Source organism: Triturus cristatus, chromosome 2_1 (genome assembly GCF_964204655.1).
Source record: "Triturus cristatus chromosome 2_1, aTriCri1.1, whole genome shotgun sequence".
Classification (NCBI taxonomy): Eukaryota; Metazoa; Chordata; class Amphibia; order Caudata; family Salamandridae; genus Triturus; species Triturus cristatus.
Genome location: NC_140581.1, coordinates 659,430,500 through 659,456,119, shown reverse-complemented (window position 1 = coordinate 659,456,119; position 25,620 = coordinate 659,430,500). Strand labels below are relative to the sequence as shown.

At 47.9% G+C, this 25,620-nt stretch overlaps 1 protein-coding gene across 2 annotated transcripts in view; it reads left to right on the top strand.

The window, feature by feature from the left end:
* FBXL17 (F-box and leucine rich repeat protein 17) overlaps positions 1 to 25,620 on the top strand; it is a 1,841,864-nt gene that overhangs the window by 21,572 nt on the left and 1,794,672 nt on the right. For both annotated transcript variants that reach the window (XM_085632576.1, XM_085632577.1), the window contains exon 2: positions 18,286 to 18,408. In XM_085632576.1, coding sequence (XP_085488702.1) covers positions 18,286 to 18,408 — 123 coding nt within the window. The remainder of the gene's footprint in view (positions 1 to 18,285; positions 18,409 to 25,620) is intronic.

Here is a 25,620-nt window from a genome sequence, read left to right as displayed (position 1 = left end):
GCTGAGGAACTTAGGACAATATTAGATTCAGGGGGCAAGGCCTATCGCGGACTTCTATACGGTGAACCACGAAATACTAGCCAGTAGACTGGTGGAGCTGGAGATCAGAGATTCTGCGCTTGCACTGTTACTGTCCTACCTAGCCGACAGAACCTTCTCCCTTGAATTGGGAGCCTTCTCTTCCAAATATTTCAAACTACCATGTGGGGTGCCTCAGGGCTCCTATCTGAGCCCCACATTATTCAATGTATATGTGGCGTCCTTGGCCTCGATCATCAGGCAGTTTGGCTTCTCGGTCGTCTCCTATGCTGACGACACCCAGTTGGTGGTGTCCGTCTCAAGCAACGTGGGGGAGACCGCCAACAGTTTTAACGGCTGTATGCTGCAAGTCAACCGTTGGATGCAGGCAAACTGCCTGAAACTGAACAGAGGAAAAACTGAAGTCTTGCTGTTGGGCTCGGATTCATCCTTCTGGTCGCCCAGATGGTGGCCTGCCAATCTGGGCGATTGTCCAACCCCAGTGTCCAGCGTCAAAAATCTTGGAGTCATCTTTGATGACAAACTTACATTCAACAGTCCGATCAATAGGCTCTCCTCCACCATCTGGTTCGTCTTAAAAATTATCCGAAAAATCTGTCCATTTATCCCATCTGACACAATCAAAACTTTGGTTACAGCCTTGGCTCTTTCGCGATTGGATTACGGAAATGCCCTATACATGGGGATTCAATCCCAACATCTACTTAGACTGCATCGTTTGCAGAACGCTGCAGCCAGATTAGTACTAGATACTCCTAGGTTCAAATCAGTCTCCCACGGTCTAAGAGCCCCTCATTGGCTCCCAGTAAAAAAACAGATTGAGTTTAAATCCCAATGTCTGGCCTTCAAAGCTCTACAGGGTACAGCGCCGCAATTCTTGAGGACGCACCTGAAATGGTATACGCCAGCCAGAAGTTTAAGATCTATCCATACAAAACTTCTGCAGACACCCAAGTTTAAAAAGGCACCTTGGGGTGGAAGAAGCTTCCTGTTGGGAACAGTGAAGATCTGGAAACAGCTGCCCATTTCTATAAAGAGCAGCTCTTCACTCTTATCCTTCAGAAAGGCTCTAAAAACCTGGATCTTTAACAACTGACCCATCTTGTATACACCGCCCGAACAGCTCAGATCTTCCGTTTCTTGCGCCAAGATGCCCTCGGGCATTTGTTGTGATCTACAAATATGCCAATCAAATTTAATTCATTAGGAGATAGAGATATGGTCCAGGAAACCTAGCTGCCGGATAACACTAAAGTACCTGCAGTGGGTGACCATCAATGGAAGGAGGGTGGAGGCTCTGAGAGACACAGGAGCCAGTGTGACATCTGTCAGGTGTCAATGGGTGTCTGAGGAGCAGGTCATCCCCAATCTACTTCACCCTGTAATTGCTGCAGACAATTCTGCGCGTCTGCGTAAGGTGGTGCAGGTTCCCTTTGATGGGGCTGGGGGGTGGATCTCGGGTGCCTTGAAGGTCGTTGTAAGCCCGTCCATGCCAGTTGACTGTCTGCTTGGCAAAAACCTGGAGAGTTCCCCTTGGAAGGGGGTGGAGCACCATGCTCATTTAAAGATGTTCGGTCCTGTATGACCACTCGGTCAATGGCAGCCAGTAGGGGTACTCAAGAGGACCTGGTTCCTGAAACAGTGGTCCAGGTGCCTACCAGAAAGAGAGGGAGCAGGTGATATGGAAAACCTACACCAGAAGTTCCCACAGTCAAGGAAGAGTCCGACATTGAGGGGGATGCCCTGGAACCCACAGGGGAGCAAGTGGCTGAACTGGGAGACCTGCCTGAGATGACCCATTGGCAGCAGGAAGGAGGTCCCTCCAAGGCGGAGTTCTGTAAGGTGCATATGGAGTGCCACACTCTTGTTGGCTTGCGGCAGCAGGCTGCAGACCAGGCAGCAGGTGATCTGTCTGGATCACATTTGATTTATTGGGAGAATAGTCTCCTATATGGTGAACCTAAGGTTGCTGAGCCCGGGTAGCCGGTGTGCTGGTGGTACCCGCGTGCTACAGGACTTTCCTACTGGGTCTGGCTCATCAAGTGCCTTTTGGGGTGCGACAAGACCTATCGCAGGCTTGTCACCACTGTTCCCTGTAAGGTGCGCGTGCCCACCTATGTCTCCTGGAGCGCGCATTGTAAAATGGGAAGCACGCACAGGCAGCTGGGGACCGTTCGTTCTGCCTCTTTTAAAATGCGTGCGGAGCGAAAACGGTCAGATTGTGTGCCTTTTTTAAAGTCATCATGTTAATCGGAGCACCCATCATGCTCTGCAATCAACATGAAAACTTTCACAAAGGCACACAATCTGCCCCGCAGCTTTGCCCTATTAACAAATTAAAGGCAGCAAGTTTACAAGCATGACGTGTGCTTTCGGTTGATTCTGAAAGCACAAGTCCTGCTTTTAGACTTGCTACATTTCATTTGTTAATTGAGCGTGGCAGATGGTGTGCCCCGCTCTGTTATCAAAAGAAATGCAGCAAGTCTACAAGCACGACGTGTGGTTTCAGAATCACCTGAAAGGACATGTCCTGCTTGTTGACTTCATAGCTGCCAAGGTTTTAAATTACTATGTGTGCCATTTTCATAATATCAGTGTTATTATAAGTGACATTTCAACAACTATGAGTGAAACTTAAATTCACTGCAAAGGAAGCCCCCAAAATTGGAAGGGCACTAACCTAGCTAACATGATCGTACTGTTAAACAAATGTAACCAATACTTCCCCGCAACCCCAGGCTGTCACAGAGCTACACACCACTGACCAGGCCAGTGGCTCTACAGAAATGAATTGGACCGGCACCAAGGGTGCGGCACACTGGTGCTATTAATAATTGAAAGTACATTTTGAAACAGTGAGAGAAGTGCCTCACCGAGGCACTACTTAGTTTGCGAGGCGACTTTCGAGGAGCAGCAATTGGTACGGGCCACTTCACCGTACCGACTCCCTTAGCAAACGCCGGCCTGAGCATGATTCTATGGCTTGGTAGCAGCTGCTCAGGACAAACTTTGGCCTCTCAAGAAAACTGTGCAAACGGCCAGTATGTTTCTCAATGTGGAAACCTTACACCCAACCAGGATGTCGGCTCGGCTCTGTCAATTATATGCCGACTTGCCCTCTCGTAGAAAGCAAATATTCTAATCCACAAGAGGCCTAGCACACGTGGTGTGAAACAGGCGCACATTTGACTCCACGGCCATAGGCGGCTCCACCATTCCATCAAGTTATACTTGCCCAGTGCGCCTGAACATGTTCCCGTATCATTCCCCGTAATTCCCCGTCAGTCACTCAGAACTTCCCACCAGGTTGCTGTTGATAGCGTGGGCCATCACTGCTTCTGCACCGCTTGGTCAGGGCGTCGTTGTGCTTACTCCAGCCCTCAGCCACTATGGCTCTGCCCCCTCTTGCCGCGGTAACGTGAATGTACACCCACCACCTAGCCCCGCCCGCATCCGCTGAAAGTTACTATTCTGACGCAGCTTTGTTTTTCTTGGAAGGAGCAGTCAGTACAAAACGGAAATAAGTGCACAGTAGTTAAAGTCAGTCAGTTAAAATAAGCACAGGAGTTAAAGTTGGTCAGTGAAAATCAATCAGTCCGTATTAGTTCATGATTATTAACGCTCCTGAGGACCCGCAGTTATGCGTGACTTTGCATTTCAGTGCGGTGATGCAGACCACCACACTGAAATGCGTTAGTCTAACGCCTGATGCGTGGTACTTGGCATGGCTGAGACTTCAGAGACGATTTAAACCATGGCCAAAGTGGGCTCTGGCCCAGGGGCCCCAGCCTTTCAGGAGAGCCTCCTGATAGTTTTGCCATGATCACCTTGAATAATTACTAAACCAATTGTTTTGAATACCACTATCCCTTAATTTATTTTTAAGGTGGGTGACGTGTGAGTGTGTATTATAGACATTCTGCAGAGAAATGTTTATTTTTCATGCAACATTCATGAGAAATGGGAGTGTCATAGATATTATTTGCAGTACTATTAGTGAACTGCTGATGTGTTACAATATTGATAACGCACATTAAATGTAAACACATTTAGAATTCGGACAATTGCACCTGTATACTCTCTGTGTCCTGGCCTAAGAGGGCATGAAAGAGCTGAAATTAAATCATAAATTCAAACCTGTTCTGAACAGGGGCCTCCAAAATAGGTTTGGCCCAGGGCCCCCAAAATCCTTAAGATGTCCCTGGTAGACTTGCTGCGTTTCATTGGTTAATAGGGCTCCGCTGGAAGGCTGGGGCCAGCTCTAGGGCTGTGCGACCCGTGCCACTGTACCAGGTGCTGACTTCATGTGGGGACGCCATATTTGCAGGTATATTGTTTTAAAAGGATCTGCTGCGACGTTCCTTGCCTCCAGCAATTTTCATGGAATAATTAATATGTCAAGATAACTGAGTTTTCTCTATTGGACGTTTTAAGGTAGCGCAGAGAGTTGATATGCCTGCTGCAAAGAATGTGCACCATGCAGATCACAAAGTGCATAGAATTAAAATAGATTAGCAGGTTACTACTTTTATCAGAGGTCATTTTGTTACTTGCAATTTATAAGTTAAAATCCTAATATAGAACAGTAAACTATTAACTGTCATCATAGAACTTCATGCATGCTACATGGTATACATCAGAGCGCTATAATTTTTTTCCCCAGCCATTTATTATCCTAATTTTGCATAAAGGGTTAATTTGGGTACAAAACCATTCTTATTAAAGAGAACCCCCGACCATGGTGCTACATTTTAAATTCCGAGTTTGTGCTTCTCCAGACCAAGCACTCTTAAACTATACTGCCTACCAGTATGGATGACATGTCACTCCTACACCTTGCTGTCCTCTGTCTTATGTAACATTTCTTATACACTGATTTGCATACCTATGATGGATTGACTCTGTTTAATGTGTGTGAAATGTAAAGTTCTCTGACACCCTACACTAGTATGAGGTGTGCTATAAAATAAATTAAATGCATCTCAGAGAGTGGTAATGCAGACTTGTGGGGCACTGTTAAATGAATGAATGAAAAGAAATTTATATTGCGCAGAACAATAACCCTCAGGTATCAAGGCGCCTAACAAAAACCAGTAAATGATCAAAGGAGGAGACAGGAGACCTTACATGTAGGCTTGCCGAAAGAGAAGAGTTTTTAGAGCGGAACGAAAGTCCTGTAAGGACGAGAGAGATCTCAGGTCCAGGGGGAGGTCGTTCCACCACTTAGGAGCAAGAGTGGAGAAGGCTCTACCCCCCCACTTGGCTTTCCGCACACGGGGAGTAGTCAGACGCAATTTCCCAGAGGAGCGCAAGTTCCTTCCTGGAATATAGTGGGAGATGATGGACCCAATTCCTGTGTCGCTATTTTTGGCAATGGCTCTGTAGGTCATGCATAGGACCTTGAAACGAATTCGGTGTTCTACCGGCAGCCAATGTAGTGTTTTCCTGGCTGCGGAGGCCGAAGAGCGTCTGGGGGTGTCCAGGACAAATCTGGCTATAGCGTTTTGGACTACCTGTAAGCGATGCAGCTGGCCTTTGTTAAGCCCAGCATACAGTGCATTACAGTAGTCCAAGCGCGATCCAATGAGCGCCACAGCTATTTGTTTTCTTGCCTGCAGGGAGAGATAATTCCTGATCCTTCGTAGGGTATGAATCAGACCCCAGCAGGTGGAAACAGTTCTGCTCACCTGGCTGCATAAGTCGAGAGCAGGATCAATTAGCACCCCGAGGTTCTTGGCAGAAGTTGTAGGGGAAGGGCATGTCCCTAGTGAGTCAGGCCACCAATTGGCGGACCAGATGTTTTCTTTCCCCCCAAACACCATCACCTCAGTCTTCTCCCCATTCAGTTTTAGAGAGTTCTGAATCATCCAGTGACCAACCGCCTCCATACAAGATCTAAACCTGGAGGCGATTAGATCATCAGAATGGGGAAGAGAGACGAGGATTTGAGTGTCATCTGCATAAGAGACTACCTCCATCCCGAAAGATCTTATTAGTTTGGCCAGTGGGGTCACATAGATATTAAAAAGGGTTGGGCTAAGAGCCGACCCTTGAGGGACCCCACATAGCACAGATCGGGATGGAGATAGGAACTCCCCCAGCTTGACTCTCTGCTCCCTCCCTGTGAGGAAGGAGGTCAAAAGATCCAACGCTGCGTTCTTCACCCCCACCTCCCTCAGTCGAGATGTAAGGACTGAGGGGGAGAGGGTATCGAAGGCCGCAGTTAGATCCAGCAGGACCAGGAGAGAGGTCTGGCCCTCATCTACTGTCGTGCGAATTTTATCTAACACGATAGTGAGGGCTGACTCGGTGCTGAATTCTCTTCTAAATCCATGCTGGGAAGGATCTAAGCATTCCGAACCCTCCACAAAAACAGCGAGATGCCCGTTGAGATAAGTCTCAAGCATCTTCGCTGGGGCAGGGAGCAGAGAGATAGGCCGGTAGTTTTTTAGATCACCCGGGTCCAAGGAGGGCTTTTTCAACAAGGGTTTTACTACCGCCTTCTTCCATTCCATAGGGAAGATACCATCTCTGATAGCTAGATTCATTACCTGTAGCAGTGGGGGTAAGAGGGTATCCCTACACTGCTTGATGACTTTCAGTGGACAGCTATCCAGAGGGGAACCAGACTTAGTCTTAGTTAGCAGTAAATCGAGATCTTGCAGGACCAACGGAGGAAAAGAGTCCAGGGTGCTTGAGGGGGAGATTTCTGAGATGGTCAGACTCATCTCTACCCCAGGTATAGAAGCACTAAGACCAGCTCTTTGTTCCTCGAGGGCCAGATGGATATCTTGGATTTTAGTGTGGAAAAAGGAGGCTATCTTGTCGCATAGATCCTGCGAAGGAATAACAGGGTCAGGGGCTTGCAGTTTGACCAGGGAATCCACCGTTTTAAAGAGCTCCTTCGAGGAGGAGAGCGAGGTGGTCACAGTAACAAAGTAATCTTGTTTAGCTTGCAAGATTGCAGCCTTGTATTTTTTAACAAGGAGTTTATGGGCTTCCTTGTTCTTAAGGTGGTAGAGAGGAAATCCGTGGCAGAGGTGGTCATTGGGGGGCACCAACAAACATTGACACACAGGGGGCCACCATCACTAAGGGTGGCCCTGTGCAGGGCAGATTGGGTGCCTCTGAGACAGTATTTGTGTTATTTGCAGCGTGTGATAGGCGCTGTGATTAACATGAATACTCACGCAATCTGCCCCACAGCTGGGCCCTATTAGCAAAAGGTATTGAAGATACTGGTGTTCCTCCACATGCATCATGGGAGAAAAAGACGAGTAACAAATACAAGAAACCCACTTTTTTGCTGGATTTAGAGTTACTCAAACAAATTTGTCATGGAAACGTTTTGGCTTTGAGGGTACAGAGAATTTCCTCTTCAGCTACCTTCGCACTATATTAATATCTATACATAATTTTGTGAACTAACCTATATGCCACTGTTTTAATCGGAAGGTATGCAAGTATGATCAATGGTATGACTGTTACTTTATAAGAAATTTCAGTAGATGGTATGATTGAAATATAAACAAAACATGCTTGAGTAATATTCCTCAGCACCTGATGCATTTACCAGCTTCCAATCATCCTTTCCATGCAGAACCTCTGTTGCCAGACGCCTGATGTCGTTTTGCCCTATCCTGCACAAGTGTACATCCCACTGCTGCTGCAATGCATTCTGTGTTCCTGCTGCTCTGTCTGCTATCCAAGAACTACTGTTAGTTCTTGCTTCTGGCAGGTTTGCTGGTTTTGCTACAAATGCTATGATTACCATGCTGACTTAGGGCCTTATTATGAGTTTGGCAGTTTAGGACCACCCTGCTCCCGCACCACTAAACCCATGTGAGCACCGTCTGCCAGATTTTCACTTTTTGGGTCACTGGCCACCTGTCCCACAGGGGTGCCTATAAAAAAGGCACCACAATGGGAACGCCAAAGCAAATTCCTGCAGGGAAGTGTACTTGCCTGTGTAACCAATTCATTTTATGGTGTGTGTATCTAAATTGCAAACCTGCCTTAAGACCCATCATGTGGCGTTGTATGTGTGGAAATGCACTGTCTTTTCACTTTTTAAGCAATAGTTTGGAGTGATTTTTGCACTGATATTTGTCGCTGCATCCACACATGTGGTCTGGTCTTGGCACACATAGCGTTGGCTGCAGCGCACAGAGACCTTACATTGCCGCACACAGAGGAACATAATTAGAAGGAACATTGCTTGTCACCCACTTTTAGTGGCCCCAAATGCAAAGGCACATTGGCAACCATTGTAGATCTTGTCAAACTTGCCAGGCAAGTGGCAAGAGTGGAGGTAAGTGCAAGGCTTCCCTCCAACCCTTTCCTGTGGTGAGCACCCCTTTCGAGCGGGTGTGCATTGCCATTGTGGGGCCACTAGAAACCAAGACAGCCTTAGGTAACAAGTTTATCTTGGTCTTGGTGGACCATGCCAACCAGTACCTGGAAGCTGTCCCTCTAAGGACCATCACAGAACCAGTGATGAGCCGTGCATTGATGGGGACCTTTTCCCGTGTGGGGTTCCCCAGAGAGGTGGTTTCCGACCGTGGTACAAACTTCATATCTAGGTATATGAAGTCAATGTGGGAGGAGTGCGGTGTAATGTACAAATTCACCACTCTTTACCATCCTTAAGGAAATGGGTTGGTTGAGAGATTCAACCGAACTCTGAAAGGCATGATAAAGGGTCTTGTGGAACCCATGAGACGTAAGTGGGACGTCTTCCTACCATGCCTGTTCTTTGCCTACTGGGAGGTGCCGCAGAAGTTTCAGTCCCTTTGAATTACTGTATGGGCACCCTGTGAGAGAACCTCTGAGTCTGGTGAAGGAGGGTTGGGAGAAAACTCCTGGTAAGACCCCCCTCAAGATGTGTTCAGCTACATGCTGGCCTTCAGGAGCCAGACTCTACGCTTCAGGAAAATCACTCAGGCAAACCTGGAAGCCAGCCAGGAGGAGACAAAACAATGGTACAACCAGAATACCACTCTGGTTGAGTATCAGCCTGGCCAAAAAGTGTGTGTGATGGCACCAGCGGAGCCTTGTGCGCTCAAAGACAAGTGGACTTGACCATTTGAGGTGGTGGAGTGCAAGAGTGAAGTGACCTACTTGGTCAACTTGCAGATTCCAAGGAGCCCTTTGAGAGTCCTGCACATGAACCGCCTCAAACCTCACTTTGAGAAGTCTGAAGAGACAATGCTCCTGGCAATAGATGATGGAATGGAAGAGGAGAGTGAGCCTCTTCCTGACCTCCTGTCTGCCAAGGAACATGATGGGTCAGTGGATGGAGTCAACGTCTCTCACACTCTGACCCCAGAGCAGCAGAGGGACTGTCGCCAGGTGCTGAGACAGTTTGCCTTCCGGTTCTCCCTCAGTCCAGGAATCACCAATTGGTGTATCCATGATGTGGACACTGGGGACAGTTTACCTGTAAAATATAAAATTTACAGAGTAACTGACAAAGTCAGGCCCAGCATCAAGGAATAGGTTTCCAATATGTTGGCATTAGGGGTGATAGAGCCCTCCAACAGCTCCTCAGTGGTCTTGGTTCTGAAAGCTACTGCACCCGGTGCCACTCCTGTAGTTCGCTTCTGTGTGCACTACCGTTGGCTCAATGCGGTCACCAGCACTGATGTGCACCCCATCCCCAGAGCTGATGAGCTCCTTGTTCAGGTGGGAGCTGACGGGTACCTTAGTACCTTTTGATCTAACTCTGAGTACTGGCAGATTGCATTGACTGATGGGGCAAGAGAGAAGTCTGCGTTTTTTTAATGCCAGAGAGGCACTACCAGTTCTGTGTCATGCCCTTTGGGTTGAAGACGCCCCCGCCACATTCCAGAGACTGGTCATCAACCAGGTACTGTCCAGGCTGGAGGAATTCAGTACAGCCTACCAGGATGACATTGCTTTGTTCAGCTGGGAGGAACACTTGCAATACCTCTGTGAAGTGTTGAAGACTCTGCAGAAGGCAGGCCTTGCTATAAAGTCCAGTAAGTGCCAGATAGGGCATGGGTCTATGGTGTACTTGGGCACCAGGTAGGAAGCGGCCAGGGGGCGCCCATACAGCCTAAGATCAACATCATTCTGGCTTGGGAGCCCCCCCAAAGACCCAAATAGAGGTGAGAGCCGTTTTAGGTCCCACCGGGTACTACAGACTGTTTGTCAAGGGGTATGGCACCATTGTTGCCCCCTTGACAGAGCTGACTTCAAGGAAGCAGCCAAGGAAAGTGATCTGGACCAATGCCTGTCAGACCGCTTTTGATGCCCTGAAATCTGCCATGTGCACGGGCCTGTGCTCAAGGCACCCAACTTCTCACAAGAATTTGTTGTGCAGACAGATGCTTCAGAGCATGGTGTTTGAGCAGTACTCTCACAGTTGAATGACGAGGTCTTCGACCAACCTGTAGCATTCATTAGTAGGAGGCTACTTCCCAGGGAACAGAGGTGGAGTGCAATTAAAAGAGAAGCTTTTGCTGTGGTCTGGGCACTGAAGAAGCTAAGACCCTACTTGTTTGAAACTCGCTTCTTGGTTCAGACAGACCACAGCCCCTCAGATAGTTGATGCAAATGAGGGGTCAGAACTCTTGAGGTGGTCCATCTCCTTACAGGGAAAGGACTTTACGGTGGAACACCTCCCTGGTACAGAACACACCAGTGCTGATGGTCTGTCCAGATTCTTCTACCTTAGTGATGAGAGCTCCCAAGAGGGTGGGTAGTTCTCCCCAACTTTCAGCTGGAGGGGTCATGTGTTAGACTAGGCACCTTTGCCGTTGTTTCCCCTGACTTTTTCCCTCTACCTCCTGTATTTGTTTTTGCATATTTGTGAAATATTAGCACACCGGGCTACATACATATATTGTATCGCATGTTTATCTAATCAACCATAACATCATAACCCAGTGCAAGGTTCGTCGTGATATGTTAATATAGTCCCGAGGTGGTGGTGTAGTCCATAAAAAATATTGTTAGATATATCACATCTCAGGATTGTATGTTTGGATTTCAGAATCTATGACTTCCGAAATCAACGTTTAGTCTTCCAGCGCAGGTCAGCAGGATTCACCGTCATATTTTTGTGTGCTTCTGTGGGCATCCCCGCACCCGAAAAACTGTCCCGTACAAAAGTCCATCCCTTTTTTCCATGTCCTTACTGCCGTAGGTTTATCCAACTTCCATAGTCTTGCTATGTTTCGCTTAGCAAGGGTGTGATCCACCCATAACAAGTGGCACTTGTATCTATTGCCTCCGATTTAATCTGCGATGTGGAGTAGTATTAGCCTAGGGGATCTGGGGAGCTCCTAACACAGAATATATGTCAATTATATAATTATCCCATACCAGAATCCCTCCAGAGCTGAGCATGACCATACTGTATGTATGAATGTGCCCTCGTCTTTCCGGCATCTTAGGCATATGGGGGATTCTATCAATCCGGCCCTCCATTATCTATAGCGTGTGTAATAGGCCCTGTGTAGAAATTTGAGCTGGATTAGTCTCAAGCGTGAGGAGATGGCGGCCCCTCGAAGGGATTCCAGAGCTTCAGTCCAGTCATCCGCATCTAGGGTGCCAATGTCTGCTTGCCAAGAGGTCTTCAGCTTTTCGAGTGTTGTCGTACTGTGTGTAATGAGAGATTGATATATTTTTGTAATTTTATGATTACCCAGATCTCCCGTCAAGAGTTTGCCTTCTAATGGATTAAAATCTGGAAGTGACTGTTATCTTGGCTATGTGGGGCATGATAGCATGACAAAGCTGAAGAGACCTATAGAATTGGGAGTTTGGCATTGAATATTCGTGTCTGAGTATTTGAAGTGATCTAAGTGTAAGGCCATGCATAACGTCTCCGATAGTGAAGATTCCTATCTGGTCCCACCCACTAAAGCATTGAAGATCCGCCAGGTGAGGTAGTAATCTGTTTCGCCATCTCGCATGTAATACGTTCCCACCAGCCCATCCATCTGAGAGAATGCCGCCTGGTGAGTATTACCACTCTGGTGGCAGGGCTTGGTACCTCCTGTATTTTTGATGCTGTGCTGGATTTTGTTTTTGCTGGCTTAGATGCTTTGGGCACTTTGTCACTGCTGATCAGTGTCAAAGTGCAAGTGCTCCCTGTGTAAATTACAATTGGTTCTCCCTGATTGGCATATTTGATTTACTGGTAAGCCCCTAGTAAAGTGCACTGAGTGTGCCAGGGCCTGTAAATCAAATGCTACTAGTGGGCCTACAGCACTGATTGTGCCACCCACATGAGTAGCCCTGAAAAGGGATCTCAGACCTGCCACTGCAGTGTCTGCGCGTAGTTTTAAACTGCAATGTCGACCTGGCAAGTGCACCCACTTGCCAGGCCCTACCCTTCCCTTTTCTTACATGTAAGGCACCCCTATGGTAGGCCCAAGGTACCCCCGTGGGCAGAATGCAGTGTATGTGAAAAGTAGGACATGTACTGGTTTTTGTGACATGTCCTAGTAGTGAAATACTGCAAATTTCGTTTTTCACTATTGAAAGGCTATCTGCCGCATAGGACAGAATGGGAGATACTTTGTAACATCTTACAAGTGTAACCTCCCATTGGGACAAAATAAAGAAGTAATATTTAGGCTCGCTGAACTCAGAATTTAATAACACATCTTTTAGTAAGGATGGTTTTTAAATTGTGTGTTTGAAAATGCCACTTTTGGAAAGTAGGCATTTTCTTGTTTAACCATTCTGTGTGCCTCTACCTGTTTGTGGATTGACTGTCTGGTTTTGGACTGACAAGGGCTGGGGATGTGCATTCACTGTAGACAGCCATTAGGGGTGTTGAGGTGTGCCTTGCCATCTCTGGATGACTCAGAGCTAAGCTGTATGGGGCTTGGATGCATTTAGAGTAGTGGGAGCAGCTTTAATTGCACTTGAATAGGGCCTGTCTCTCTTGCACAATGCTGTCTCCACCCCCTGTGATCATACTGCACCAGTGAGGACAGAACTGGTTTGGACTGGGCTCAGAGACCCTAGCGCAAAGAGAACAAAGACAAAATGGGAATAAGTAGTAGACCTTACCCAGAACTTTAGATCCCTTCTGGACTCAAGAGGGACCTTTGGCAAGGAGAATAACTGAAGAGCTGGGAGGAGGAGTGCTTCCCCTTTGCTTTGTGGGGTTTGCCTGCAGTTGCTGTTTCTGCCAAGGAAAGGACAAAGACTGTAACTTTGCTGTGTACCTGCTTGAAGAAAAATCTCCAAGGGCCTGTGTGTGCTGGCCTCATGTTCTGAAGTCTCAGGGACACAAAGACTTCTCCCCCAGCTCCCCTGAACTCTGCTGCTGAGATTATTGACCTTCCAGGAGGTGCCTATTACAGTTCTGGGCCTCTGGAGGTTGTTCCTGCTGTTTTGAGGTGGAAGAAATTTGAATATCTGAGAAAGACGAAGCATTGTCCTTTTTGTGGCGGTTTTTCCTGACAGCACCGTCGTGTGAGAAGAATCTCCACGCACCACCGCTGGAGAGACGCCTCAGCGCCTGTCACGGCTGAAGAAACCGACACAGCACCGCTTGCCGCTGCTACATTGATTGCCGGTGCATCACAGATTTCCACGCATTACACCTGTGCAGCAAGTTTTCCCTACGCATCACCCGCAGACCAGAACCGTCTTGGAGTCGACGCATCACTTCCTCCTAAAGTCTGGATTCGACACATCACTTCTCCTGCATGCAGCAGAACTGTTGTATCTCCTCTCCAAGGTCTCAGGAACTGACGCTTCTCTTTCTCAATGGTTCCCTTCTCTGCGGCTGTTTTGCCTTGTCGCATCTACAGGTACTTTGTGTAGAATCACGCATCCATAGTTTTCTATGGAGTAAGTTGCTTGAAACCGTTGAAAAGTTATATTCTTATTACATGTATGTCGATTTTTGTAGCTTTGGTCTTGTTGAGTTTAGATAAAGATACTTTATTTTTTCTAAACTGGTTTGGTGTCCATTTGTGGTGTTATTACTGAATTACTGTGTGTTTTGAGTACAAATACTTTACACATTGCCTTTGGGATAAGCCTGTTTGCTCGTGCCAAGCTACCCGGGGGTGAGCATGGGTTATCTAAAGTGCGTATACCTCTTATCCTGACTAGTAGCAAGGGTCCCTCTCCCCCTTCCTGCCCAGGAAGGCTGTCAGAATGCAGATGAGTCTGCTATCACACCCACCCTTTCTGTGTTTGTGGCTGTCTAGAGGGTATGCACAAAGCGTAGCTGTCACCCAGCTCAGACGTGTATTAGAGACAGGCTGCAGGCAAACAGAGCACAGTTAAGAGCAGAGACATGTCCACGTTCTAAAAGTTGCATTTTGTCAAATCCAACTTTACCATTTAAAAAGATTTATCCTTACCATTCCAAAGATGTGAAACATGCTTTAGGTACTCCTTTCTAATCAGGAATGACAGCTTAAATGTGTTTTCAGGAATTCCCAATGCTAAATGCACAAATACTTTACACATTGCTTCCAAGTTAAGCATGACTGCTCTGCTCTGTGCCACGCTACCAGAGAGTTGAGCACAGTTTTCTTTCGGGTTGGCTTGTTCCTCAACCTGACCAGGATTGTAGTTGCTGCTTGAGAAGGGCTCACACTCCAGTGAATTAACAGTCGAATGTCTTGCTTTGGATGTATATTCACCTGCGGGACATGTGTTAGATGTGTCAAGCAAGAGTTGTAGTGCAAAAAGACACTAGGGCAGTTTCTTTCCCTATATAATCAAGTCATTGTCAGAGTATTGTCTTTTTGGAGTGGAGAACTGGTGGGAATGGGCATGACTGACACATCGAAGCTGGGGGTCACCCTTTGGTACCTAGGCTGATGAACATAATTCCTTTAGTGAATTGCATCAATACAACTTTGTTATACACGTTTATAGAGGCAGGAGACATCAGGGAGGGAGAGATCTAAGACCTTAATTACAGCCCATAGACAATGTCTCCAAAGCAGTGGTTCTGTTCTTGTACAGTGGTTGAATCACGTCTATTTACTTCAGTACTGTTGGTCTAGGTAACATATGTATCCAAAATTATGTATCATTATGAATAAATGCAACTGCCATTTTTACCTTTCATGTTCAGATAGAACTGTTGGCCTACTTGGTGGGCTGCTCTCCTGTAATCAATATTCAAAAGCATCCAAGTCTAAAGAATCTTTGGTCCAAGCTGGTAGGTTTACCTGATCTTATAGACTAAAATCCTTTTCTAAATCATCTTTCTTGAAAAGTAATTACACAATGGTCTCTTCTTGAGGCAAATTGCTTGGTTTGAAAGCATGCACTTGTTTTTAGGTTGCAGCCTACCAGACAGCACAGCCATCTGGGTTGCTAACTACTTCTTGTGGGCATTCTGAAACTTTCACTGGATATATAAACAGCCCATTGCTGACCATTGGCTTTGTGTTGTTCTTTTTGTAACTCACAATTGCTTGCTTTCTATTTGCTGGCTTTATTTGCTTTATGCTGTCCAGCTGTAGTTCGACCAACTGGTAGAGGTTACCTTGTTTATTGTATCCCTAATCTTGTTCTTATCTTGTAACATTTGCTGCACATTGGAAGACAGAGGTCAAATGTAAGGCACTGTCTTCCAAGAAGCCTGGTGTTAACTTTTCTTTCTCTGACTTCAAAGTGAGAGAATTTACATGACAATCTTGCTCTGAAACAAAAAGGCTTTTTTTCTAGCACACAACAAAAATGAGCTCTGCTGATATTTCAGAATATATCAGAATTATTAAATGTATTTTTTTGTATTTCTGAAGTGTGCTAATATTTGAAATGTAATCAAAACACATCGATACACTAGGTGATATCATTTCCACACATTATCGTTTGTGCGCAATAAAACTGCAGGTCTGTGTAAATGGTCATTTCAATTGAAAATATGTTGTCTGTAATTGCATCGCCCTACCACATCATGCATGCTCTACTTATACCACTCCACTTTACTCTAATCTATGCCCCTCCACTTCATTCTGTGACGCTTCACTCTACTCCATGCCTCTCCACTCTATACCACTCCACTCCACTCAAGACTACTTCAGTCTAGTCTACCCCACTCCACTTAACTACAATCTACCCCACTTCGCTACAGTCTACCCCACCCTACTAGTCTACTCCATTCCAGCCTACCAGAATCCAGCTCACTCCACTCCATCCTACCCCATTTCACTCCACTGCAATCTACCTCATTCCACTCCTAACTAATGCACTATAATCTACACCACTCTAATCTACCACAAACTACCCCACTTCAGTCTACCCCACTCCACTCTACCCCACTCCACTCTACCCCACTGCAATCCACCCAAATACTCTACTCTACACCACTCTACTCTCCCACAACCTATCTCACTCCACTCTAGTCTACCCTAGCCACCCCACTCCACCCAATCTATCCCACACCAATCTACCCCACTCTACCGTGATCAATCCCCACTTCACTCCAATCTATTCTGCTTTACCCCACGCCAATCAACCCCACTCCACTCAGTCTAACCTACTCTACCCACTTCACTCTACCGCGGTCTACTCCATTCCACTCCAGTCTACTCCAACTCACTCCAGTCTGCCTCAATCACCCCACTCCAATATACCCCACGCCGCCCCAGTTTATCAGACTACACTCCAATCTACCGGATTCCAGCCTGATCTACCCCACTCTGCTCCACTCCAGTTTACCACCACAAACTACACCATTTCACTCCAATCTCCTCTCTACTGTATCCTACTCCACTCCAAACTACCCCGCTCCAACCCATTCTACCACATTCCAATCCAGGCTAACCCACCCCACCCCAATATACCCCATCCACCCCATGGCAATCCACCCCACCTCAGTTTACCCCACTCCAATCTACCCCACCCTACTCCAATGTACCCACCCCACTCCAGTGCCCCCTCTACTCTACTCCAATCTATTCCACTAAAATCTACCCACTCCATTCCAATCTACCCCACTCCACTCTACCTCACCCTAATCTACCTGACTCCACTCTGCCCCAATCCACTCCAATTTACTCAACTCCAATCTAATCTACTCCACTCAACTCTAATATCTCCCAATCAACCTCACTCTACTTCAATTTACCCCACTTCAATATAACCCACTTCAATCTACCCCACTTTAATCTACCCCACCCATATCTTCCACAGTTCACCCCAGTCTACCTGACTACAATCTACCCCCCACAACTCCAATCTACCCCACTCTACTCCAATCCACCCCACTCCTATACCCCAGTCTGTTCTACGCAAATGTACCCCAATCTACCTCTGCTTCATTCCATCCCAATCTACCCTGCTCTACTCTACCCTAATCTACTCCATTCCCCTCTACCCTAATCTACCCCACTCCACTCTACCCGTGTACCCCACTTCACTCTACCCCACTCTGTCCCATTAACTTTAGCCATGCTAAACAGCAGCCACACTGTTGTACAGCGTGGCGGAAGCATTTGGACAAAGCCAATAGCTCTCTCATTGGCGAGACCTGTTGGCTTTGCCAATGCTTGTTTGTTTTATGTAGGGACTTGAAATACTGTGTGCGGTAGATCTCTTTAAAAGTAAGACACCCAATGACATACATGAGTGTTTCCTAGTATGTTGTTAAAAACACTGCAGTGGCGAAGTAATGTATAAATCTGGGAAGGGAAAACGGTAAAACTGATGTACAATAAATAATAGTAGGTACTCCTAGTCTCACATAGGCTTCCAGTCAATCCGTGAATGTTCTCAAAAGCCAAATGCATGATCAATAAAACCACCATCCTTTATCTTGTATGCCAAAAATAAATAAAAGTTGGACTGTGCATCATGAATCTATCTCCCCACATCTGGGTGGGTTACCTATTGCAATTATTGTAATACATAAATATTCTTATTTTCTTAATACAATCGCCAGTTTACACTGTTCCGCCGCCTTGTGACTGTTCTGTTTAGGTGTTCTGAATGCCTTTTTGATCAGCTTCTTGTAGTTGCTGTTCAGTTAAAATCCCCCTGCCTAGCTGCCTGTCAACAACGTTTTGGAGGTGCATACACCCAAAGTTTTAAATACTGCCAAAATATATGAAATGTGGTGCACAAAACCATATGGTGCCGATCTATCCAGTTGCGTTGCTCTTCCTTTTGTGACAATATAATTTATTAAACTATTTTGATTAGTACATGTTTTTGAACGTAGCTATTCAATTTACAGCAGTTTTAAAATCTACTTTTTGACAGAGTATGTTTTTCTTTTAATTACAGATCTTTTCTAATTTGTCTTTGAATGAACGCTGCCTTTCCGCTTCTCTGGTTTGCAAATACTGGCGCGACCTCTGCTTAGATTTCCAGTTTTGGAAACAGTTGGATCTCAGCAGTCGTCAGCAGGTACGTTTATCGATCTCAGCTATGGGGTGTTTTTCAACTCTAACTGTAAATTTAAAACTGCCCTTGCACCTGCGCCGTCTGCGCGTGAGTTTTCAGCAGATATGCAGTAGAATATAACTGCGTCATCTTGGGAGCATGGACACAACTTTCGACTAAAATGCGCAGATAGCACCATTTAGGCAGAAGGCATTCGGTAAAAAAAATAATAAACCGAACAAAATATATAAAGTAGAAATGTAGAAATAATTTTGTTGTATTTACAAGAATGCCGTAAGAGAGATTTGTACATGCAATTGAGCAGTATAACAGGATACAAACCGAACATTTTTGGTTTGCGTAGAACAATGACCTCGTTAGTAATGCGCGAGTTTGTCTAGGTAATGGCAATGTGCTGTTGTGTATGCTGTTTACGTGGTTTTCTTTGATGTATCTCGGTACAGGAGTGCTTTAGCTATGGGGTTAAAAGATGTTCACATAGGAAGTTGCCTGGTTTCTCCTGTGATTGTGGTTTCCATTTTCTACAGTGATTGTGGTTGTCTAGTTTCTACAGTGGTTGTGGGTGGTGGACAGAACGTGCAGTTGATATATGAGAAAATATTCTGGCTCCTGGTTGGATTTGGCTTAGCGCTGTGTGTCATTTTACTGTGTCGCGGTGGAGTACAGTAGCATAACTGTTGTATCTCTTTACTTCCATTATTGGTAATTTTTCGGTCTGCCATATAGACGCTGGGGTGGGGGGGGGGAAGCAGGCCTCTGACAAAGACTTTGTGTGAAAAAGGCTGCTTTATTGGAACAGGCGCACATTACAATTTTAAAAACCTTGGCAAACAGCCTTCCAAAACTAAACCTCGCTAAATAAAACGTATACCTAACCCCACACCCCGCCCCCTCCCCTAAATTTCTTCGAACCCGCCCCCGCCCGTACATTACAACATTACAACAATATCAAACATTACATTCCTGTATAACCCCATCAAAAATCTCTAAATACAAACCTTCCGTTAACCAAACTCCCCTGCCTGCCCCTTTACAGCTATCGATCACCCAAACTGTGGAACCAAACTAAACTTAACCAACCTATCCTTTCCCTGCCGATAACCCAACTCAACAAATAAATCAACCAACCTCCGGCAAAACTGTCAAAATTCACATAACCCCCGCCACCCAGAAAGAAAGGGATGGTGTAACCACTAACCACCCCTCTTTCTGCCCCCCAACAGAGAAAAACCTTTAGACCCCTTGACCATGACTCTGCACGTTCACACATCGGGACAGAACTTCCCTAATTTCGAGCAAATATAGATCCATGCCCATCCTTGACAAATGCACACCATCACCCCGAAAAAACTCCACCGCCTCAAAACGGATTTCCTTGTGAGTCACTCTCCCGAAACCCAAACTGCGGCAAAATCTAGAAATCTCTGCATTCACCTTCTTCCGTGCCCTGTCAATAGCTCTGGGGTTCAAAGCCCCTCTCCACACCCTCCGCGGGACCAATTCCGTCCAAAGCACATGGCAACCCGACCAACGCTCCTTCAACAAAGCCAAATCCCTCTTCATTGCCCGCAATAAGACCACCCCTTTGACGCCACAAAGATCATTCTCGCCCAAATGTATCAACAGAATATCAGGGCATTGGCCCCTCACCATGGCATTATTCAAACACGGAATAAGCTCCCTCCAAAGCATTCCCCCTTTTCCTTTCCAGATAATCCGAAAAAGACGTTCATTGAACCCCAACATTCCCCCAAAACAACTTTTGCACGCTTGTACATGTGCCCACTTGATGAATGAATGCCCCACAATCCACACCGTCAATTCCTTCGCGTGGGGCCTAGCCACAGAACCTGAAAAGAGGAAAAAGAATGAAGACTCACAAACAGGGGGTTGACGCATGCGCCTCCACTGCATTAACTCTCACATATTTATGAAAACAGTCCGATGACCAACGCCCTAGCCGCATGATGTCACCCTGAGACCAACCCCGGTTATGCGCTTCAGTTGCCGCCCCGATCCTAAAAGAATGAGTCCCAAACTGAGCCCCGTCCAAACCAATCCGCTGCAACCCTTTGCGCGAAACCATACGCAGCTGATAATCTGTGACACGGGAGCCATTCATATGTTTAAAAAACAAATCGCCCCCAACTCCCCCCCCGATAGGATTTTCCATTGCTTTGCCAAACGCAGCGGACAAGTACAACTGGGGATTCCTGCCTCTAACCACACCCCCTTCCCAACACCCCTCTGATCCGTTTTTGAACTGGACAGCTGTTAGATCTGGGGGTCTCTAGTTGGCAGAGGTATTCACCTTAGACCAAATAGGGACCCTTGCTTCTAGTCAGGGTACAGGGACACACACGGTAGATAACCCCTGCTCACCCTCTAGGTAGCTTGGCTCGAGCAGACAGGCTTATCCCCAAGGCAATGTGTAAGGTATTTGCACGTAGACACCACAATGATCCCCCCTCCGCACACCACAAACTTAGACCACACAGGTGAGTTATATCAAAAATAATATATCTTTATCTAGTTTCCGCAGTTGAAATCAAGCATCACAGGTTTACACAACAATTGCTTTCTTAGTTGGTCGGGATCGTCAGACGATAGTCTCTAGTCTCTTGAGTGATTCGATACTCACGGAGAATGAATCACTTTGTAGGCCCTCGATGTTTTAGGGAGCTACGTTGCTCCGGCGGTGTCACTGCGCTCGTTGCATGAGCGCTCCTCGGGCTGTTCGATGCAAGGATTCCACAACTCCCTCGACGAGCCCCCAGTGACGATGTCGACGTCACCGGAGTCAGCCACTCACTGCGCGGCTTCGTAGAGCAGGGAAATACGACTCTCGGTCTGCTTCAGGCCTCCGGGTCGCGGCAAGGCACGTGCCGATGAGCACGTCGATCTTCTTGATGCGGCAACCGGTGTCAGGCCCGGCTCGGTGCGGTACTCTCCAGCAAGACAGAGAGCAGCCAGCCCACCTCACAGGCAGATGTTGAGAAGCTTGGTAGAACAGTCCACGGTCCCTGCGGCACACAGCAGCGCAGGTGGGACACAGCGGAGTCTTGAGTTCTTGGCAACCTTTCTATCCCTGGGTTGCGAAACAGGAGGCCAGCTCTTCTCAGGCCCTTGGAGATTCAGTTGAAGACACAGCACACAGCAAAGTCTTGTTTGGTCAAGTGGATAGGGTCAGCACACAGCAGGACCCCTTCTCCTTAGCTTCAGTTGTACGCCAGAACAGGTCAGCCTTTCGAGCACACAGCACGGCAATCTTCCTTTAGTTCTTCAGCGGACCGTCTGTCAGCAGAAGTTCCTCTCGATGGTCGAATCTAAAAATCTGTTGTCAGGGGTCTTGTACTTATACCCCTAGAAGTCTTTGAAGTCTTTGTGCAAGTGGGTCCTGAGCCCGGTCTGATCCAGTTCTGGGTGTTGCTGGAGCACTTTGTTTTCCTGGCTCCTACATTCTTTTCAGAGCGAGGGGCAAGGTCGTCAGCCGCCCAGCAGGTGGTGGAGCCAGCAGAGTGGCAGGCAGGCACAGCCCTATTCAATCCCAGGTGCTATCTCCTCCCTCCACTCTCCTTGCGATCGTCGCTATTCAGCAGAGGGCTGACTCAGCCAACCTCCCGGGGGATCCCCAACCCCTGTCACTCTCGAACCAGACAGTCAATCCACAAGCGCGCCCAGGCACACAGAAGGGTCAGACAAGAGAACAGCGACTCTCTAAAAAGTACTGTTCTCCAACTCAGGATTTAAAAACAATCTCTCCTAAAAGATGTGTTATTAAATGCTGAGCTCAGGGATATCAAACACTCATGTCTTATCTTGTTCGTATGAGAAGATAGGCGGATAGCCATTGGCACCCGCCTCCCTCATGTTAGCCTATGGAACAAGATAACCTTGCAGTAGTGAACACACAAAATGGCCGGTGTTCACTACCAGAACATGTTACCTGCACTAGTACATGCTCTACCTTCTCCATACACTGCACCCTGCCCAGGGGGGTACCTTGGGCCTTCCATAGGGATGACTGACGTGTATGAAAAGGGAAGGGTTAGGCCCGGCCAGTGTGGACACTGGCCAGGGGGACATGGCAGTCCGAGGACTGCAGGCAGGCCTGCGGCGGCAGGCCTGAGACACTGTTTTAGGGCTACACAGGTGGGTGGCGTAATCAGCGCTGCAGACCCACTAGTAGCATCTGTCATCACCAGCCCTGGCACACACAGTGCCCTTTACTAGGGACTTCATGGTGATACAGATATGCCAATCAGGTATATCCAATCAATACGATATTTTACACAGGGAGCACTTACACTCTGGCACTGATTAGCAGTGGCAGAGTGTCCAAAGCATCTAAACCAGCAAAACGGAATCCAGCACAGCATCGAAAATCCAGGTAGCAGAGGCAAAAGATAGGGGAAAAAACCCACGCCAAGGATGTCAGGTCTAACACGTGTCCCCTCCAGCTGAAAGCGGGGAGAACTACCCACCCTCTTGGGAGTTCTCATCGCTAAGGCGGAAAAACCTGGACAGACCATCAGCATTGGCGTGCTCTGTACCGGGACGGTGTTCCACCGTAAAGTCCATTCCCTGTAGGGAGATGGACCACCTCAACAGTTTTGGATTCTCACCCCTCATCTGCATTAACCATCTGAGGGGCCTGTGGTCGGTCTGAACACGGAAGTGAGTCCCAAACAGGTAGGGCCTCAGCTTCTTCAGGGCCCAGACCACAGCGAATGCTTCCCTTTCAATAGCGCTCCACCTCTGTTCCCTGGGAAGTAGCCTTCTACTAATGAAAGCTACGGGTTGGTCCCCGCCCTCGTCGTCCATCTGTGAGAGTACTGCTCCCACGCCTTGCTCTGAAGCGTCTGTCTGCACTACGAACTCACTCAAAGTCAGGCGCCTTAAGCACCGGTGCTGTGCACATTGCAGTTTTCAGGGCATCAAAAGCAGTTTGACAGGCCTCGGTCCAATTCACTTTCCTGGGCTGATTCCTAGAGGTTAGTTCCGTTAAGGGGGCAACAATGGTGCCGTATCCCTTGATGAACCGTCTGTAATACCCGGTGAGTCCTAGAAAGGCTCTCACCTCTGTCTGCGTCTTGGGGGGTTCCCAAGCCAGAATGGTATCGATCTTCGCCTGTAGGGGCGCCACCTGGCCGCTCCCCACCTGGTGTCCCAAATACACCACTGATCCCTGCCCTATCTGGCACTTACTAGCCTTGATAGTGAGGCCTGCCTTCTGCAGCGCCCTCAACACTTCACAGAGGTGTTGCAAGTGTTCCCCCCAAGTGGAGCTGAACACAGCAATGTCATCCAGGTATGCGGCGCTGAATTGCTCCAGCCCGGTCAGTACCCGGTTGACCAGTCTCTGGAAGGTGGCAGGGGCATTTTTCAATCCAAAGGGCATGACTCGAAACTGGAAGTGCCCCTCTGGCGTTGAAAATGCCGACCTCTCCTTTGCCCCGTCAGTTAAGGCAATCTGCCAGTACCCCGAAGTCAAATCGAAGGTGCTGAGGTACCGGGCAGCTCCTAACCGATCCACGAGCTCATCAGCTCTGGGGATGGGGTGCGCGTCAGTCTTGGTGACCGCATTGAGCCCGCGGTAGTCCACGCAAAACCGAAGTTCTGGCGGGCTACCGGGTGTAGCAGATTTCTTGGGAACGAGGACCACTGGGCTAGCCCAGGGACTGCTAGAGGGCTCAATTACCCCTAACGCCAACATCTTGGAAACTTCTTCCTTTATGCTGGCCCTGACCTTGTCAGCTACTCTGTAAAACTTCTGTTTCACAGGCAGGCTATCTCCAGTGTCCACATCATGGACGCACCAATTGGTGACACCTGGTGTCAGGGAGAACAGGGAGGCAAACTGACCCAACACCTGGCGACAGTCTCTCTGCTGCTCTGGGGTCAGTGTGGGCGAGAGGACCACACCATCTACTGACCCGTCTTGCTCCTTGGTTGCCAGGAGGTCAGGGAGAGGATCACTATCCTCCTCCCCACCGTCATCTGTAGCCATGAGCATCGTCACTTCAGACCTCTCGAAGTGGGGTTTGAGGCGGTTTACATGCAAGACTCTAAGGGGCTGCCTAGGAGTCTTCATGTTGATCAGGTAGGTCACCTCACTCTTGCGCTCTACCACCTCATATGGCCCAGTCCACTTGTCACGGAGCGCACAAGGCTCCACCGGCGCCATTACCCACACTTTCTGCCCGGGATGAAATTCTACCAGAGTGGTATTCTGGTCGTACCATCTTTTCATCTCCTCCTGGCTGGCTTCTAGGTTCTCCTGAGCGAGCTTCCTGAAGCGCTGCGTTTGGTTGCGGATGGCCAGCACATAGCTGAACACATCCTGGGGGGTCTTCCCACGGGATTTCTCCCACCCCTCCTTCACCAGTGTGAGAGGTCCTCTAACAGGGTGGCCATACAGCAGTTCAAAGGGGCTGAACCCTAAGGACTTCTGAGGCACCTCCCTGTAGGCAAACAACAGGCATGGTAACAAGACGTCCCACTTCCGTCTCATGGGCTCCGCTAGACCCATAATCATACCTTTCAGGGTGCGGTTGAATCTTTCAACCAACCCATTTCCTTGAGGGTGGTAAGGAGTGGTGAACTTATATGTTACTCCACACTCCTCCCACAGAGACTTCATATACCTAGAGATGAAGTTGGTACCCCGGTCGGAGACCACCTCTCGAGGGAACCCCACACGGGAAAAGATCCCCATCAATGCACGGCCCACCACGGGTGCTGTGATTGTCCTGAGAGGGACTGCTTCCGGGTACCGAGTGGCGTGATCCACCAAGACCAGGATAAACCTGTTGCCTAAGGCGGTCTTGGGATCCAGGGGCCCTACGATATCAATGCCCACCCGCTCGAAAGGGGTGCTCACTACAGGAAACGGCTGGAGGGGCGCCACGCACTTCCCTCCGCTCTTACCACTGGCTTGACAGGTTTGGCATGACTTACAAAAGGTACCGACGTGCTTCTTCATCTGAGGCCAGTAGAAGTGGGCGACAAGCCTGTGATAGGTCTTGTCTTGCCCCAGATGTCCTGCGAGAGGCACGTCGTGAGCCAGACCCAGTAAGAAGTTCCTGAAGCGCTCGGGTACCACCAGCACACGGGCTGCACCGGGCTCAGCGAACTTAGGCTCACTATACAGCAAGTCATCTTCCCAGTAAATCAAATGTTCCTTGGACCCTAGGCCCGCTGCCTGGTCTGCAG